The following is a 16103-nucleotide window of genomic DNA, read 5'->3' on the forward strand; positions in this document are numbered from 1 at the left end:
TCTCCTTCTTCTTCTTCTTCTTCTTCTTCTTCTTCTTCTTCTCCTCCTCCTCCTCCTCCTCCTCCTCCTCCTCCTCCTCCTCCTCCTTCTCCTTCTTCTCCTTCTTCTTCGAGACAAAGTTTCTAATACCTCAAAGTTAGTATGAGGGTGAGGATGGTCTCGAACTTCTGATCCTTCTGCCTCTCAAGTGCTGGGCTTACAGTTGTGCATGCTCTACTCAGTTTTATCTGGTACTAAGGATTATAATGAGAGATTTGTGCATGCTAGGCAGGCACTCTACCAACTGAGCCATATCTCCAGCTCCCACTGGCCTACTTTTTTCTTTCTTTAAATATATTATAACTACATGCATATATATGATATTTTACATTGATGTATTTTGGAGGAGACAGTGCTCATATGTGCCATGGTACATGTGTGGAGGTCAGAGGAGCTGGCTCTCCCCTTCCACTGTGCGCATTCCAGAGCAGAACTCAGGTCATCAGGCTTAGTGGTAAGCACCTTTACCCACTGAGCCATCTTGTTGGTTCCCTGCCTTTCTTAATTAAAAGCTTGAGTTGTAAGACAGGACTGGGCTTCCTCCCTGCCTCAGGGCTTCCTAGCAGAGCTTCCCCCCACTCCTTGTCCTCTCCTTCCCCCTCCCCCCCACCTGTGAGCAATGGCTGCCATGAGGGATGAAGGAATCAATGGTGGGCAGGTCTAACATGGACCTGCGCTCATCCTCCTGGTTGCTGTTGGAGGTCAAAACCTCTCAAGGGGGTAAATGATGCAGAAGTGAATTCAGTCATCCCGAATCATTAGGATCCAAAAATGTCAGAGTAGGAAGCCCACTTGTAGGTAGGGAAACTGAGGCTGAGAGGTGTCTGGAATATCAAGAACAAGGACTCTGGGAAGAGGAGTCTTGGGCTTGTTTGGATCAGGCTGCGCCATGTACTGATGAGGCTGCATCTCTTCTTCTGGGGCCTCCATTTCCTCATGTGTAGAAAATGTGGCCAGTCACCTGCGCTGGCAGAGATAATGGCTGTGGAGGCTCGGAAGTGCTGAGTAGAGGGCCTTCCCTTTTCCCTCCTTCCTGTGGCTGCTTCCCTCCAGGGCAGGGCAGGGGCCAGCATCCATTTCCCAGAGTCCCCATTGGCACCAGTCAGAGGATGACATTTGGAGCCTATGGCTGTCCCTCTGTGGTACTCCCGTGTCTGGGAAGAGCATTCCCTAAAGTAGCCAGGACCCAAGGACAGCTTTACCAGAGTTCTGGAGAAAGGTCCAGACAGCCTCCATAACTGTGGGGAATGGGTGGAAAGGATGGGGAACTCCCCTCCAAGGATGCTGACACACTGTGCTAGGAACATGATGAGTCTCACACCCGGAGTCTATATCTCCCTTTGGAAGTAGATCCCTGCTGTCAAATCTAGCCAGCTGGTACCAGTTTTTAAACTGCATTTTATTATAGTACATGTATTCATTTATTTTGTGTGTATGGACATATGTGTGCTGTGGTGCATATATGGAGGTCAGAGGCCAATTTGTGGGAGTCTGTTCTCTCCTTCCACCATGTGGGTCCTAGGGATTGAACTCAGGTCATCAGGATTGGCACCAAGTACCTTTACCCACTCAGCCATCTTGCTAGCCCAGTACCAACTTTCAGAAACAGCCCCGAGGTTGATTCAGGCTTTTAGATGTCAATGATTGATGGACAGCCTTCTAGTCCATAAAAAGAAAGCTAACTCTATGTCAAAGAGTACAGTCTGGGGTCATAGCAAGCGGGAAAGATGAGAAGGGAGTGGTAGTTCCAGGCTCCTGAGATCAGACCACCAAGGCTGGTACCTCAGCATTGAGAACTGAGGCTACGTCCTGGGCCCAGAGGAGCATCATCTGGAGCATCTTCCCCCTCTGCTAGCAGAACCCAGGGCCTCTCTGCCTCTTTTCATCCTCCCTGACAGATGAAGATAAAGCCAAGGAATGGGGAGAGAGGAAGAGGCAGATCTCTTCTCTCAGATAGTATCTCAAGCAGATGGCAGGGTGGAAATGGCATGTGCCAAGCATTCTGTTGAATCAGCTGCTGTCTGGCACTCACCTGCCTCAGCCCAGGAAGCTGTTCAGCTGACAGGGCTCACCTGTGGCCTGCTGAGGCTGAGCCCCCGGACTTGGGGAAGGGTGTGTAGAACAGGGAAGCAGGGCCCCTCACTTTCCTCCATCAGCCCAGAGACAAAGGAAGCAGCCACTTAAAGAATGCACAATAATGTTTTTATTGATCAGAAAGAGGGTGGTCAGGCACCCAGAACCTCAGACAGCCTGGGCAGCAACTCCAGAGTATCCCTCATGAGGTTCTGAAGACTCACTCCCATGCACGCCAGGGCTCTGTGGTCTCCTCTTCAGAGGCCAGGCCCTGCTCCCAACCCTTCTCTTCCTCTTCCTCTTCCATTTTATTCTCCTTCTCATGGCTCAGCCTCAGCTGGGTCATGATCATAGAGGAGGGTGTTGGTGTCGGGAGCCTACAAATGGGGTTCCAATTCCATAGAACCTTCCAGAGGGGAGGAGCCAATCCCTACCTGGCCATGTCCACCCTAACAGTTCCATGGAAGCCTTTGCTACCTGAATGTCCTATGGTCACTAAGTGACAGCAGCTAACCTCAAGTCTGGGATTGTACCAGAAACTACTGAAAAACGCAAAGACAGAATCAAGGGGCTGGCAGCTCGGCGCGCCTCCTTGACCAGAGGAGGAAGGGAGCAGGCAGCTCCCTCTACCAGCCATGCCTTGCAGCCGGGTCTGCCTGCCTGCTTGCCTACACATGCCTCGTGACCTCACCCAGTACCATTAGCCTGTAGGGCATCTGTCTGTCCTACCGTGGGAGGAGGACACAGGCATGCCATGGGGTTTACTAGGGCAGTGCAAGTGTTATGCAGGGTCCCCGGCTGCTGGGGGAGTGTGGGCTCTCCCTTCCCACTGCCTGCAGCAGGTTGGGGAGTAATTAGAGACTATTAGAGGAAATTAAGCCCCACCTCCAGATGTAACTTAATGGCCTGCCTCACCCTCTCCTAACACCTTGGGCCCCACCCACTTCATATCTGGAACAGCCAGCAGCCTTCAGATTCAGGGGCCCCAAACGCCTAGCCAGGAGTCCCAGGCTTCCAGGTTCCCTGCCCCAAGATGGGCAACCTATTTGACTTCCTGTTTGGACCTTCCTGTTTGCCCTTCCCTATCCCCCGCCCCCGCTTGCAGACTTCTGAAGGCCTCCCTATGCCCCGCAGCATCTTCCAACCGGAAGCACCAGGTCTCATAATTAAAGGCTGTCCCAACAACTAACAAGCATCCTGAGGAGGAAGGAGTGGATAGAGCAGGGCATTAAAGGGGCTTTGGTGCCTGCTTGCCTACATAGAGCTGAAGGATGCTTGCAGGCCATGACCTGAGGTCCTCTTAGGAAAAAGGATGTCCCAAATATTCCTTGTCATCTTACACAATCCAGGGGTCATATGGAACCAGGGTACTTTCTCACCCCAGGGTCCAGGCATGATGGGCATTTCTGAAACAGCCCCAAAGCCATTTTTTCTCCAGCTCCAGAGAAGTGTCCAAAGACAAGGGAGCAACTCAAAATGGGGTGTGCCTGCAGAGGCCATGCCTTTAACAGGCTCAGCTGCCGACCTTGACCCTCTGGGAGCTGTGGCTGGGAACCGGAGAGGGAAGAGTTACAATAGTATTCCTGGGCAATACAGACTGCTCCAGAGACCAAATGTGGTGTTATCCTGGAGTCCAGCTGACTGCAGTAGCCAGCCTGCTTTCAGGCCCCAGCAGGATGGAGGCTGGTCCATGTCCCTCACCCTTGCCCTGGCACTCCCATTAAAAGGGCAGCAAGGGTGGTGGCCGGGCAGGCTCAGGGCACTGAGTTCCACCACCGAAAGGTGAAAGGTTTCCTCCGCACATTAGTGCCGCAATGAATCTCCCCCATCAACTGGTGGTAAGACAGAAAGTCGTCGATGAAGACACAGTGTAAGCCCAGTGGCTCCAGCAGGGAGCGGACCTTCTCCTCCAGGCAGCAGCGGCCATTGATGAGGGGCCCGAAGGGCTTGGGGATGCCCAGGTACTTGCCGAGGACTACCATGTTGACCTGCAAGAGAGAGGAAGAGCCCCATTGGCCGTGAATGTAGCACACCCTCGGCTCCTTCAGGGAATGGGTCAGGAACTAGGGTCTGAGATAGGGGGTGGGGTATGAGCCCATTATAATTCGGGAATCATGAACAGGAACATGGCGACTTTGAGGCCAGCCTGGGCTCTGTAACTAAAACATACCTCAACATTTAAAAAAAGGCGGGGTGGGGGAGGGGCTCATGGGATGTAGCTCAGGGTAGAGTGGTTCCTTAGCTGACAGCAGGTTAACTCCGTCCTAATGGCAGTCACCCCTCCCATGCTTTCTTCCATCTCTCAGACAATTGTCACATTGTAACAAGTTTGTTTACAGCCAGAGATTAAATATACAGATCCAGGGGCCTGTCCGGTGACGGTCCTCACCAGTGTGGCAATGCCTGTGCAGTGCATAGCTCCCTCAGCTGTTCACAGCAGGCTTAGTCCTCAGCAATTACGAGAAGGTGTGAACCCCAGATTCCCCTCACAGCCCTCTTTGAGGTTGTGCTTCAGACAGGTTAAATGACATTACTAAAGTCACAAAGCCTTGTTGCCCACTGAGGGGCTGGAATGTGCATGCTGGGGAGGTGAGGAATATTGGGGGGGGTGTCAAAGGACAGAGAGAGGAATAAGAAGCCATGGTTATTGCCATGGCCAGGCCTCTGCTCCTGGAGTCAAGAGTCACAGCCCAAGGTTTAACCTCAGCCACTCTCCACCTGCCATGGGGACCAGAGCCCAGTGTCCAGATGCCAGCAGCCATGAGCTACATACGGCCGTGCAGGTTAAAATCACTTCCTGTCCCTGGTTGTTTCGGCAGGCCACGTGTGGCACACCATGTCGCTCCAATGGCTCAGGGGATGCTGCGTTTCACTGCAGAGCGCCAGAGCGCTCACCCGAGCAGAGGAAGCTCTAACAGGAGGCACAGCTTCAAACAGTGCTGTTCAGTGAGGAAGGATTTACCTGCCTGCTATTGGGTGTTATAGGAGGCCAGAGATGCCGTTAAACACCCTGCTACGCCCAGCAGCAGCAGGCGCAGGTGGAAAACTCCCGTCTTTGGGGAACAGTGCCCTGCCAGCTTGCAGGCTAGACCTCAGGGATAGCCAGGAACTAGGCAACCCCTCGCTCCAGCTTTCACACCCCTCCCCCTAACTCGGTACTACTCTGGTCTTGTCTCAGGAGAAGTACCCAAGCTACAGGCGCCACAGAAAAGGAGGGACACTTCCTGCTCCAGAGCTCACCTCTCATTGAGGCCCTCACCCTATATCCTTTCCTGGCAGGAAATGGGCTTATGGGCCAGCTGATTTGATAGCATCACTCAGGCCCTCCCGACTGAGGGCTCTAGGCCTCACCTGCATGTCAGCTGCCTAGTGGCCACTCTTTGTTCTGCCTGCCAGGATGGCCTTTTACAAAGAAGCCCCTTGGGGGAGCTTCAAGTGAAGGCTAATGTGGGAATGGGGCCAGCGAGCCTCTCAACAGGAGGCAGAAACATCCATGTCTGCCTTTCCATTTAGAAGATGAAAGCTCCTTGGGGTGGGGCTGACCTCTCCACTGTGGGGGTATCTAGCAACCCTCTCTGCTGTTGCCCACCAGGCGCCAAAGGCACCAACTCATTGTGGGCATCAGATATGCCCCAGGGCATGCACCTGCCCCGTCTAGGAACTGCTGACCAAGCTGTCCCCTCTCCATGCAGCCTCTGTATCCACCTGTCCTCCCACCCACTAGAGACTCTCACCATGTCGGGGAAGAAGGCTTCAGCATAGGCTCCCTTCAGGAAGAAGAGCTGTGGGATGTCCACAATGTCGCTCTCGGATAGGCCCAGCTCCCGCTTCAGTACCTCCCGGTTCCAGTCAATGCATTTCTGGGGAGAAGGGAAGCCGTGTCCCCGGACAGAAGAATCTGAATGCACTGTGTTTGAGTACAGCCCTGAGCACCTGTGGGCGCCTCCAAGCCTCTCAATGGCCTTGTACAAAAGGATTCACAGCTATCTGCAGTGGGGGAAACTGAGGCTCTGGACAGCTTACCCAACCGCACAGAGCTAGGAATAGTTGAGGTTTGGTTCCAAAGGATCCTGTCACTTGATTACAATTTTTAAAAATTATTTTTATTTTATGTATATAGATGTTTTGCCTGCATGTATGCCTGTGTGCTATGTGCATGCCTGGTGCCAATGGAGGCCAAAAGAGGGTATCAGATCGCCTGGAACTGGAGTTACAGATGGTTGTGGGTGCTGGGAATCGAACCTGGGTCCTCTGGAAGGGCAGTCAGTGCTCTTAAATGCTGAGTCCTCTCTATAGCCCCTGATTACATTTCTAATTGGTGTGTGTGTGTGTGTGTGTGTGTGTGTGTGTGTGTGTGTGTGTGTAATACAGGCACATGTGGAGGTCAGTCAATAATTCTTTCCTTCCACTATGAATCCCAGGACCGAACTCAGCTGCCCAGGCAGCAGGAGCCTCTACCTGCTGAGTCACTTCGGTGGCTCCTGTCACTTTAGCATACTGTCCCAACCACTGCGTGGCTAAGGCTTCTGCCCCACCCCAGCCATCTTGGTAAAGTCCCTGGTTTGGTGCAGAGGGGCCAAGGGGCCAAGAGACCAGCTCCGAGGGCTGCAGAACAGGGCTCAAAGAGCAAGCTGCAGCATAGTGAAACTTAGGACTTTTTTATTCGTCTGGTGGGTTGACCTTATGAGTTGTCATCTGCTGTATACTTCCATGGCCCTTTAGCACTCCTCCCCCATTTTCTGAGCCCAGCACCACACACATGGCGGGCAGTGTCTTTGGGGAGCCCTCCCCCTTCCCGGAACCATCCCACCTGCTCTCTGCTCAGGGCCCCCAAGGACTTCCTGTCACAGCATCTCCCATTCCCAGGGCAAGGCCTTGGGTTCACTTCCACGGAAGGGGACTGCACCCCCAGAGCCAGGCGACTCCAGTCCCTGCCATGGCCTAAGGGCGGCCAGCCTGTCCCCCCAGTTTGCCAGCCCCTGAGGGTAAAACTCACCCCCACACCTTCAGAAACCTACAGGACAAACCGAGGCTGGGCCATGTCCCCCTCTCTGGACCCAGCCACTGTCATGCCCTCACCTGCACATGCATACTGTCCCTTCTGAGGTGTCTGTCGGCTAACATGTCATTGATGCTTCTCTTTGCCTTATGCTTGAGGCCTGTTCAGGGACAGACAGACTGTGTGAGTTCAGGGACAGACAGACTGTGTGAGTTCAGGGACACTGATAAACAGTGTGGGAGTTCAGGGACAGACAGACAATGCCTGAGTTCAGGAGTCCCCAGGCCTGAAGCAGCACAGTGCAGGCCTGTGACACTGTCAAATGCAGATGGTGACAGAGAAAGATCAGACCCTGGAAGGCTGGTTCCAGCTGCAGCTAAGACCCAGAGGAGAATCAGAGATGCTGGGAAAGGCCGCAGGGCTCCTCACGGCTCCCAGCGTTGACCTCCCACACTTGCTGGAGCCAGCTTAATTTTTGTTGATCTTTGAGGTGTTCCAGGGAGGATGATTATCATTTCCAATTCAGAAAAGGGGAATGGAGGTTCTAAGAGTCAGGGCACAGCCTTGGTTGGCTCCACCTCCAGCAAGTGTCGAGGCCAGGATTTGAACCCAGGCAGTACCCCTTCATCTCTCCCAAGCTCCAGCCTAGGAGCCACACCACCATCAAAGCATCTGGGATGACTCTCTGGCCCCTTAATTTCCCTCCTCGCCCCAGAGCAGCAGTAGGAACATCCCCGGGGATGGTGATGACAGGCCAGGATCCCCTTGAGGTGACAGAGGGTGACACTCACCATCAAACTGTGCTGCTTCCCCATAGCCCTCCTCCTTCTTCTCCTGGAACAGCTGGAGACAGGCACTGGGGCTAGCCAGGAGCAGCCGGAAGCCCTGCCACAGAGGAGAGCCATGGCTCAAAGCACGGGTCCGTTAGATGCCAGAGACCCTCAAGGACTGTGTTCAGGAGCCAGGTGTGCACTGGGCTCCTTTCTCCCCTTCCCTGTTCACCCCACCCTCCACCCAAGTGGGTCCCAACTGCAGACCCTTTCCCACACCTGTCTCCCTACCTGCTCACTTTGCCTACCAGGGAACTCCATTCCTGCCTTCCACATAATCCAGGTGTGTCCTGCTGCAGCTGCTCACTGCCTCCATCAGGGGCTCTCACCACGCTGGACCAGAACCTCTGGCCCCTAGGAAGCCCCACCCCCTAGATGGTTTTCTCCCTGAGGCTGAGGGTCACTTTCTTCCTGGCCCTCTCTACAAGACCGTGGGACTCTGTGATCAACATCCTGATTAAAATCCTCCCCAGCCACCCCTAGGCTGTATGGATCTGAGAGAGTGCAGAACCCTCCTGAGCCTCGGGTTCCTTACCTGTAAAATGGAGGCAAGCATGGACTTGCTGGAGGGTTCCCTGGCTAAAGTGGGTGTGAGTCTGGCACATAGTAGGTGCCTGAGTCCTTTTTTCAGCTCTTACCAGTGTCTTTCCTGATTTGCAGTGTTCTGGGTCTGAAAAGCCAGCAGGAAGCACGCAGTCTCCTGGCCTGAGGCATTTTACTCCTCCAGGAAGCCCTCCCTGATTAACACAGCCTAAGCCCGGGGCATGCTGACCCCATAGGACCGAGCTGGTTGCAGTGCCCACACACCCTAATCCATTCCATCAGGCCAGGTGGGGGCAGAGGTGTCTTAATCGGAAAGCTGTGGGATGGTGAAGCCGGAGACACACCTTTTGGTCAGAGGTGGGCACAAAGCTCAGAAACTCATCTATGTGGCCCACAGAAAGCCAGTCTGAGTAGAGTTCTATGGGATCCTGCACCTGCTGGGCCTGCAGGAAGTCACGTACCACCCTGGCCATCCGCCGTCCACTGGACCTGGTGGTGGGGAGAGAGGCTCGGTCAGTCACCTTATGCACCCTCCCTCTCTCCCCGTCATGGTCCTCTTTATCAGAGGGGAAACTGAGGCTCAGTGAGCTAAGGTGACATAGCCTGGGCCATGCTGCTGAGAAAGGTCAGGGCCAGACTCCACTGCTTAACAGGCCCAGAGATTTGAAGGCCAAGCTGAAGCCACTGGGAACAGAGTGGGAGAGGATGTCCCAGAAGGAGAGATGCAGACACCATAGGTCAGGGGACAGATGGGCATGGGCAGACAGATGCAGGCCAAGGTCAGGGGTCAGGTTTGGCAAGGGGACGGAGCTTGTTTGAATGAGGCCTTCTGAGTCCAGCCAATTACTCCACGTTGAAGAGAGGTTGCGTCTTACTCATGCCAGAGTGCAAGAACCACATACTGCCTCGGGGATTTGGGGTTCTCCACTCTCCAACCCCCAAAAGTTCCTGAGATGAAATCTAGCATTTCCTAAGCACCCCTTACCTGGGGAGAATGCAGCAGGATGTGTCCTCCACTACCTCCCATAGAGCTGGAGATGACTCCAATCCCCTGATCCTCCTGCTTCTACCTTCCAAGTGCTGAGGTCAGAAGTGCAAGACCTCAACGATTTCTACACTGCTGCGGGTTGAACCTAGGGCTCATGCACGTCACCAACTGGACTACATCTCCAGGCCCTGGTCTCAGCTTGGGCTTCTCAGTCTCGGGGCTTGGGATCACTAAGGTCTGGCCCTAACCTTTCTCGGCTGTGTGGCCCAGGCTGTCTTCTCTGCTCTCCAAGCCTTAGTCTACCTTCTGGGAAAGAGGACCCACTCAGAGGGCTATTTTGTATAAAAAGATCCTGTTTCCAACTAACCATCCAGCTTAAGGCTGTGCCACCCACAAGCTCTCAGACCTGCTTCTAGTATGGAGACTGCCCTGAGCAAGGAGTGATGTCAACCCTTCTCTGGCCAGTGGGAGCCTTTCTCTCTGGGTGGCCAGAGGCCTGTCCTTTTCCTTGATCCCTTATTATCTATCCAGAGGAGGATTTGAAAAGTCAGACTCTGTACCTCTTCTGGTTGAAACCTTGGGGTCACTCCCATCTTATCTCCAGAAACTGCACAGCCCCTACTGACCTCCTCTGGACCTCCCCATGGCCCACAGTCCACCTAACCTCCTCCCTGGCCCTGACCCTCTCCTCTCCACTCATTCTGATCTCTTCTTGTCCCTTGAACAGACACAATCCTGCTCAGGACCTTTGTGCCTACTCTGCCATCCCTCTGGAATCACAGCCCTCTCCCCATGGTCTCATGGCTCCCCTTTTCCTCTTCTGGGTGTAACTCAAATCTTGACTTATCTCTTTGAGGTTTTGATAAATGGCAGCCATGTCCCAACCCCCTTCATAGCTTTACTTTTCTCCATGGCATTGGTCATCCAACTGGACCCATCTGGGTCTCACCCACTGCTGGGATGCACACTCTACCAGGGCAGGGTAAGTCTAAGCTGGTCTCTGCTGAAGCCCCTGCCCCCTCACACAATATCTGATTCAGAAACACTAGTGAATGATGCAAATGCTTTGGAGCAGCTGTGTAACAAATAGGACCTAGAGGCTCCAGAGGCAGGTAAGTTAGTACAGTGCTTGCCTGCCACGCATGAGGCCCTGAGTTCAATCCCTGGTACTGCATAAACGGGGTGTGGTGGCACACACCAGTCATTACAGCCCCTGGGAGGTACGAGGATCCTTGGCTGTATTTTGAGTTTGAATTCAGCCAGGAAAAAACAAAGTCCATAATTTATAGAAACTGGAGCCTGCCACAAACAAGCTTGACAAAGACTCAAGTCAAACTCCTGGTTGGAATTGTGAGTGGCAGGCGGAACACATTCTTCCGGCTGTTAGTTTAATATAGCACTGGCCGTTTTGAAGGACATCTTTAAAAACAATGAGATGGAGAAAAAACAAACAGTTCAGAAGGTGCAGCGCGGAGCCCCTCCTTGGGACTCCCTCCCACTCTCTTTTCTGGAGACTGAGGCAAGGAAGAGGGGGTCCCAGCCCCAGGAGAGGGCAGACTGTCTCCGCATCATCACCAAAACTACCACCAGGGGGCAGAATTGTTCAATGATTGGAGCACACGAGTGGCGAACCCAAGGTAGCCTTGAAAGATCTGGTTTGTTGGGTACCTACTGTGTGCTTGGCTTAGGCTCTTACACTTAGTGCCTCCTTTAGTCCTTAAGATCATCCTGAGCTGGATGATGGTGGTGCATACCTTTAATCCCAGCCCTTGGGAGGCAGAGGCAGGCAGATCTCTGAGTTGGAGGCCAGCCTGATCTACGGAACGAGTTCCAGGACAGCCAGAGCTACACAGAGCAACCTTATCTCGGAAACCAGCCAACCAACCTAAAAGATCATCTCGGGATGCATACATATTAGCAATGTCACCATCTAGGGGTTACACTGCCTCCTCATCTTATGCCTCATGAGCTTCTCCTTTCTCCCTCAGCTTCAGACTCTGCCCACTGCCCTCTTCCCAGCCCCCCAAAGCCTCTGGCATGCTCCTGCCTCAGAGCCTTTACAAATGCTCTTGTCTTTCCTCGAAACATTCTCCTTCTGAACACTCAGGTTTGTAACTCTCTTCTTTCAAGACATCATTTCACTGTCAGATTCTTGCCCAGACTGAGGGGACAGGTGTTATCTATCAACTGTGTGCCATGCATGGAGTCCTCTACCAGGGCCATGTCTAATGGCACAGCAGCCCCATGAGGTTGGGGCTGGCACTGTCCCCCTTTTGTAGACATGAATGCTATGGCTCTGAAAAATTACTGGGATTTATTTTGTTTTTACTGACAGGGTCTCCCTGCATAACCCCAGCTAGCCTGGAACTGGCTATGTAGACCAGGCTAGGCTGGAACTCATGGAGATCTGCCTGCCTTTGCCCCCTGAGTGCTGGGATTAAAGGTGTGGGCCACCTCCTGAGATCTTGAAGGCTGCCTGCTCTGTTCACTGCACAGAACAGATGTCAGAGAGGACACAGGACAGCAGCAGCCCAACTTGCCAAATTCTACACTGAGATCCAGAGAGGATACCTGGAGAGCATCATTAATCCTGTGTGGCTCTAGATAGGTGGCTGTCCCTCTCTGGGTACCAAGGTCTCATCTTCCACTAAGGGCCTCATTCCTGGTTTTTAGCAGCCCAAAGGCTGATGCACAGCTCCTCTGTGGACCACAGCCAATGGGCACCTGGAGACCCTGCCTTCCTTACAGGTCCTTGAGATGAGCTTAGAGACTTCAGAAGGGGGTCTCTGCTGCTTGTGTGTGCAAAAGGCTCCTGGTTGGGACAGGCCTGCTCTTTTGCCCCCATCCCAACACTCTGTGTGTATGTGTGTGTGTGTGTGTGTGTGTGTGTGTGTGTGTGTGTGTATGTGTGTGGTGTGTGCTCTGTATGTATTATGTGTGCTCTGTGTGTGTGGTGTGTGCTCTGTGTGTGTGTGTGTGTGTGTGTGTGTGTATGTGTGTGTGGTGTGTGCTCTGTATGTATTATGTGTGCTCTGTGTGTGTGGTGTGTGCTCTGTGTGTGTGTGTGTGTGCTCTGTGTGTGGTGTGTTCTTTGTGTGTGGTGTGTGTGTGGTGTGTGTGTGGTGTGTGTGTGTGCGTATATTGACATTGGGTGTCCTCCTCTAGTGCCCTCCACTATAGTTTTGGGGACAGGGTCTCTCACTAAACTTGGACTGCTTCAGATGGGCCGGCTACCCAGCAATCCTCGGGGATCCTCTTGTTTCTGCCCCCAGTGCCGGGATTACAAACGTGTGGGCCATGCCCAGCTTTTTACAGGGTGCCGAGGATCCAGACTCGGGCCTTCACAATTTGGAAGCTTGCGCCTTACCCACTAAGCTCTCTAGTCAGCCCCAAGGAAGAGGCTTTTGGTTTGTTTTTCAAAATAGAGTTTCCCTGTGCAGTCCGTCTGACTGTTCTGGACTCACTCTGTAGACCACACTGGCCTCAAGCTCACAGAGACCCATCTGCTTCTGTCTCCCGAGTGCTGGGATTAAAGGTGTGCACCATCACTGCTTGGCGGGAGAGGGCTTTTTATCAAACCTATTTTACAGTTGAAGAAAATGAGGCATGGAATAGAAAATAAATAATTTATTTAAAATGCAACACCATTGCTCACCCCATTTCTCTAGAACTTCCTTTTCTGTATGTTATTTTATCTTATTTTTTATTTTGCTTAGTCTCCCTGCCCTTTTAGTTTGTTGGTTTTGTTTTATTTGTTTGGTTTTTCATTTTGGAGACAGAGCCAAAGCTGGCCTTGAACTCATGATCCTCCTGCCTCAGCCTCCTGGGGTTATTGGGTTGTACCACCCACCATGTCTATCACCCACAGTACTTGCACCCATGCCTGGCAAATGACCCTTGTTTAAATGAACAAATCGAGCACCAACTATTTGCCAGACACCGTGGTGAACACTGACTGAGTGGCACAGCCCACATCAATGGGCATCGGATCCTGGAGACTCACAGGCCGCCCCCTGGGGACCTCCAGGCCTGAAGCCCAGCTCCAGTGTACTATGTGAGGCAGGTGGCCAGCCTCAGCCAGTGCAGCAGATCCGGGCACCCAACTTTGTGCCTCACTTGGTACCAGCAAAACCCACCTTGTCTGATTCAGCAGCCCCAGGCTGTGTGGCCAGCTGGGGCTCAGAGGACAATTTGGGGCACACCCTCGTCTGGCTGCCGGGGGCAGGGAGGGACTCACTGAATGCGGAGCCAGCATCTGCACCTTAACTGAGTCCTAAACATCTTGTTCTTTGCACCATTGCAGCTGGCCAGTGTGGGGTCACAGAATTGCTCTCGTAAGAGTTCTAGCTGTCTGTTCTGCCTTTGGGTCCTTTCAAGATAGGACAGCAGCGACTTTGGCGTCCCCATGCAAAGAGCCTGTCCCTGCTTGTGTGTCACCTCCCAGCTTGGCTGACTTCAGACAGGGTCTCATTAGCCCAGGATGGCCTTGAGCTCTCCATGTAGCTGAGGATGACCTTGAACTTCTGATCCTCCTGCTTCCACTCCACTAAGTGCTGGGATCACAACTATGATCCACCATTCTTGGCTTACTTATGCCAAGCTGGAGATCAAACCCAGGGAGGGACTCATGCATGGTAGGCAAGCCCCTATCAATCAAGCTCATTCCCAGCCTTTGACAGGCTGGTTTAATGTGGTGATTATCTTTATCAGACTCTGGACCACTAATTTGACCCTGAGACCTTATGCTCTCTGTGACTGTCATTCCATGAGCTCTGGAGCACACCTCCCAGACTGCACTCCATGACAGTCATTCCCCATGGGTTCTGGAAAGCACCTTCCAGTCCAGAGTCTGGGATAGTCATTCCCATGGGCTCCGGTGAGCACCTCCCTGTCTGGAGAGCCACACGGAGGAGGTGATTGCATCCTCCCACACCCGCCACCCTCCCAGGCCACTCACTTGGGGAAGCTGCCACCGATGAGGATTCTGCCGAGTGGGTACTCTTTGCTGCCCACTCTCACCGGTGGGCTCACATCCAGGTTGCCGAAGGAATCCAGGCCAGAGGCGCCTGCGAACTGGATCTCCCGGGTCACGTATCCGAAATCAGGACCCTAGAGAGGCAGCATCAGAGCATGCATGGGCAGAAGGTCAGGGGCAGGGCAGGGGGGGGGGGGGGGGGGGTGGGGGGGTGAGTCATGCTGAGAGGAGAGGAGGACATTGGACACCTGCTCCCATCCACACCTAACAAGCCCCTCACTCTAGACACTGAGCAGTTCGTGATCAAGTCCGTGCCCAGAGGTGAGCAGAGAGTCTCCAGGCCCTTGATCAAGCAGCGTATGTCTAAAGGACTTGTGGATGGACAGACGTGGAAAAGAGACTGTGGGTAGGAAAAGAAGCAAGAATGGAGCACATCAGGGCTGGGCAGAAGTCTCAGGGGGTAAAGAAAGCACCTGTTATGCAAACATGAGGACCCGAGTTTGAGGACCCAGCACCCACATAAAAGCCAGGTGTGGCAGCACACACTTGCAATTCCAGTGCTGGGAGGCATAGTAGACAGAGGTGGAAGGAATCCCGGGATCCACTAATTAGCTAGCCAAGCCTAATTGGCAAGTCCCAGCCAATAGGAGACACTAGCTCAAAAAAAAAAAAAAAAAAATGAGGTGGACAGCTTTGGAGGCATGACATTTAAAGATGACCTCTGCTCTCCACATGTATGTGTACACACACGCACGCACGCGCGCGCGCACACACACACACACACACACACACACAAATACCCCACACATTAAAACTTGTGAGCTTCTGAGGAGACAGAGGGCGCAGGATTCCTGACACACCAGTCAGGAAGAAAAGGCATTCAGCAGCCTCAGCCTGCACAGTAAGCCAAGAAGAAAGGAGCACCATGAACCCGAAGGGAGCAGAGAGGCCAAGGGGTCACAGAGCCAAGAACCAGGGCACTTCAGTCTCCACACATACTCAGAAGGATTCACCACCCCCATTTCATAATATTCCTTTACACTGTGTGAAGATGTGGCACTGTGATTAGTTTTTTTGTTTTTGTTTTTGTTTTTGTTTTTTAATTTTTATTTTCCAGAGCTGAGGACCGAACCCAGGGCCTTGTGCTTGCTAGGCAAGCTCTCTACCACTGAGCTAAATCCAACCCCTGTGATTAGTTTAATGAGGAGCTAAATGGTCAATAGCTGGGCAGGAAGAGGTTAGATGGGACTTCTGGGGATAAAGAAGACTTAAAGGGGGGAAAAAGTGGAGTTGTCAGCCAGACACAGAGGAAACAGGACATGTAGGAGGAAAGGAGCCACATGGCAGCATATAGATTGATAGAAATGGGTTAATTTAAGTAATAAGAGCTAGTGGGACAAACTAAGGCTGAGCTTTCATAATTAATAAGTCTCCATGTAGTTATTTGTGAGCTGACTGGTAGGGCTGAGAAAGACCTCCTCTCATGTTACACCCCATCCAGGTATGCTAGATACTGGTTTGAGACACCCTATTCCCAAATGCCCTTCTGGGTTCACACTGTCCTAGCAGGAAGGGACTTGGAGTCCACAAACCCACAGAAATGGGGCCACCTCGGGAGAAGGTGCAGCCAACTGTCAGATACAGGGGTCTTGTAGG

The 16103-nt window shown here is 52.8% G+C and overlaps 1 protein-coding gene across 1 annotated transcript in view; it reads right to left on the minus strand.

Moving 5' to 3' along the window:
• Positions 1–3866: 3866 nt before the first annotated feature.
• Padi1 (peptidyl arginine deiminase 1) overlaps positions 3867–16103 on the minus strand; it is a 32454-nt gene continuing 20217 nt past the window's right edge. Inside the window, exons 11-16 of the mRNA XM_036179153.1 lie at positions 14430–14581; positions 8829–8973; positions 7903–7996; positions 7192–7271; positions 5847–5972; positions 3867–4100 (exon numbers count right to left, since the gene is read on the minus strand). Of these exons, the coding sequence (XP_036035046.1) occupies positions 3867–4100; positions 5847–5972; positions 7192–7271; positions 7903–7996; positions 8829–8973; positions 14430–14581 (831 nt within the window). The remainder of the gene's footprint in view (positions 4101–5846; positions 5973–7191; positions 7272–7902; positions 7997–8828; positions 8974–14429; positions 14582–16103) is intronic.

This window comes from Onychomys torridus, chromosome 2, assembly GCF_903995425.1.
Source record: "Onychomys torridus chromosome 2, mOncTor1.1, whole genome shotgun sequence".
In the NCBI taxonomy this organism is placed as follows: domain Eukaryota; kingdom Metazoa; phylum Chordata; class Mammalia; order Rodentia; family Cricetidae; genus Onychomys; species Onychomys torridus.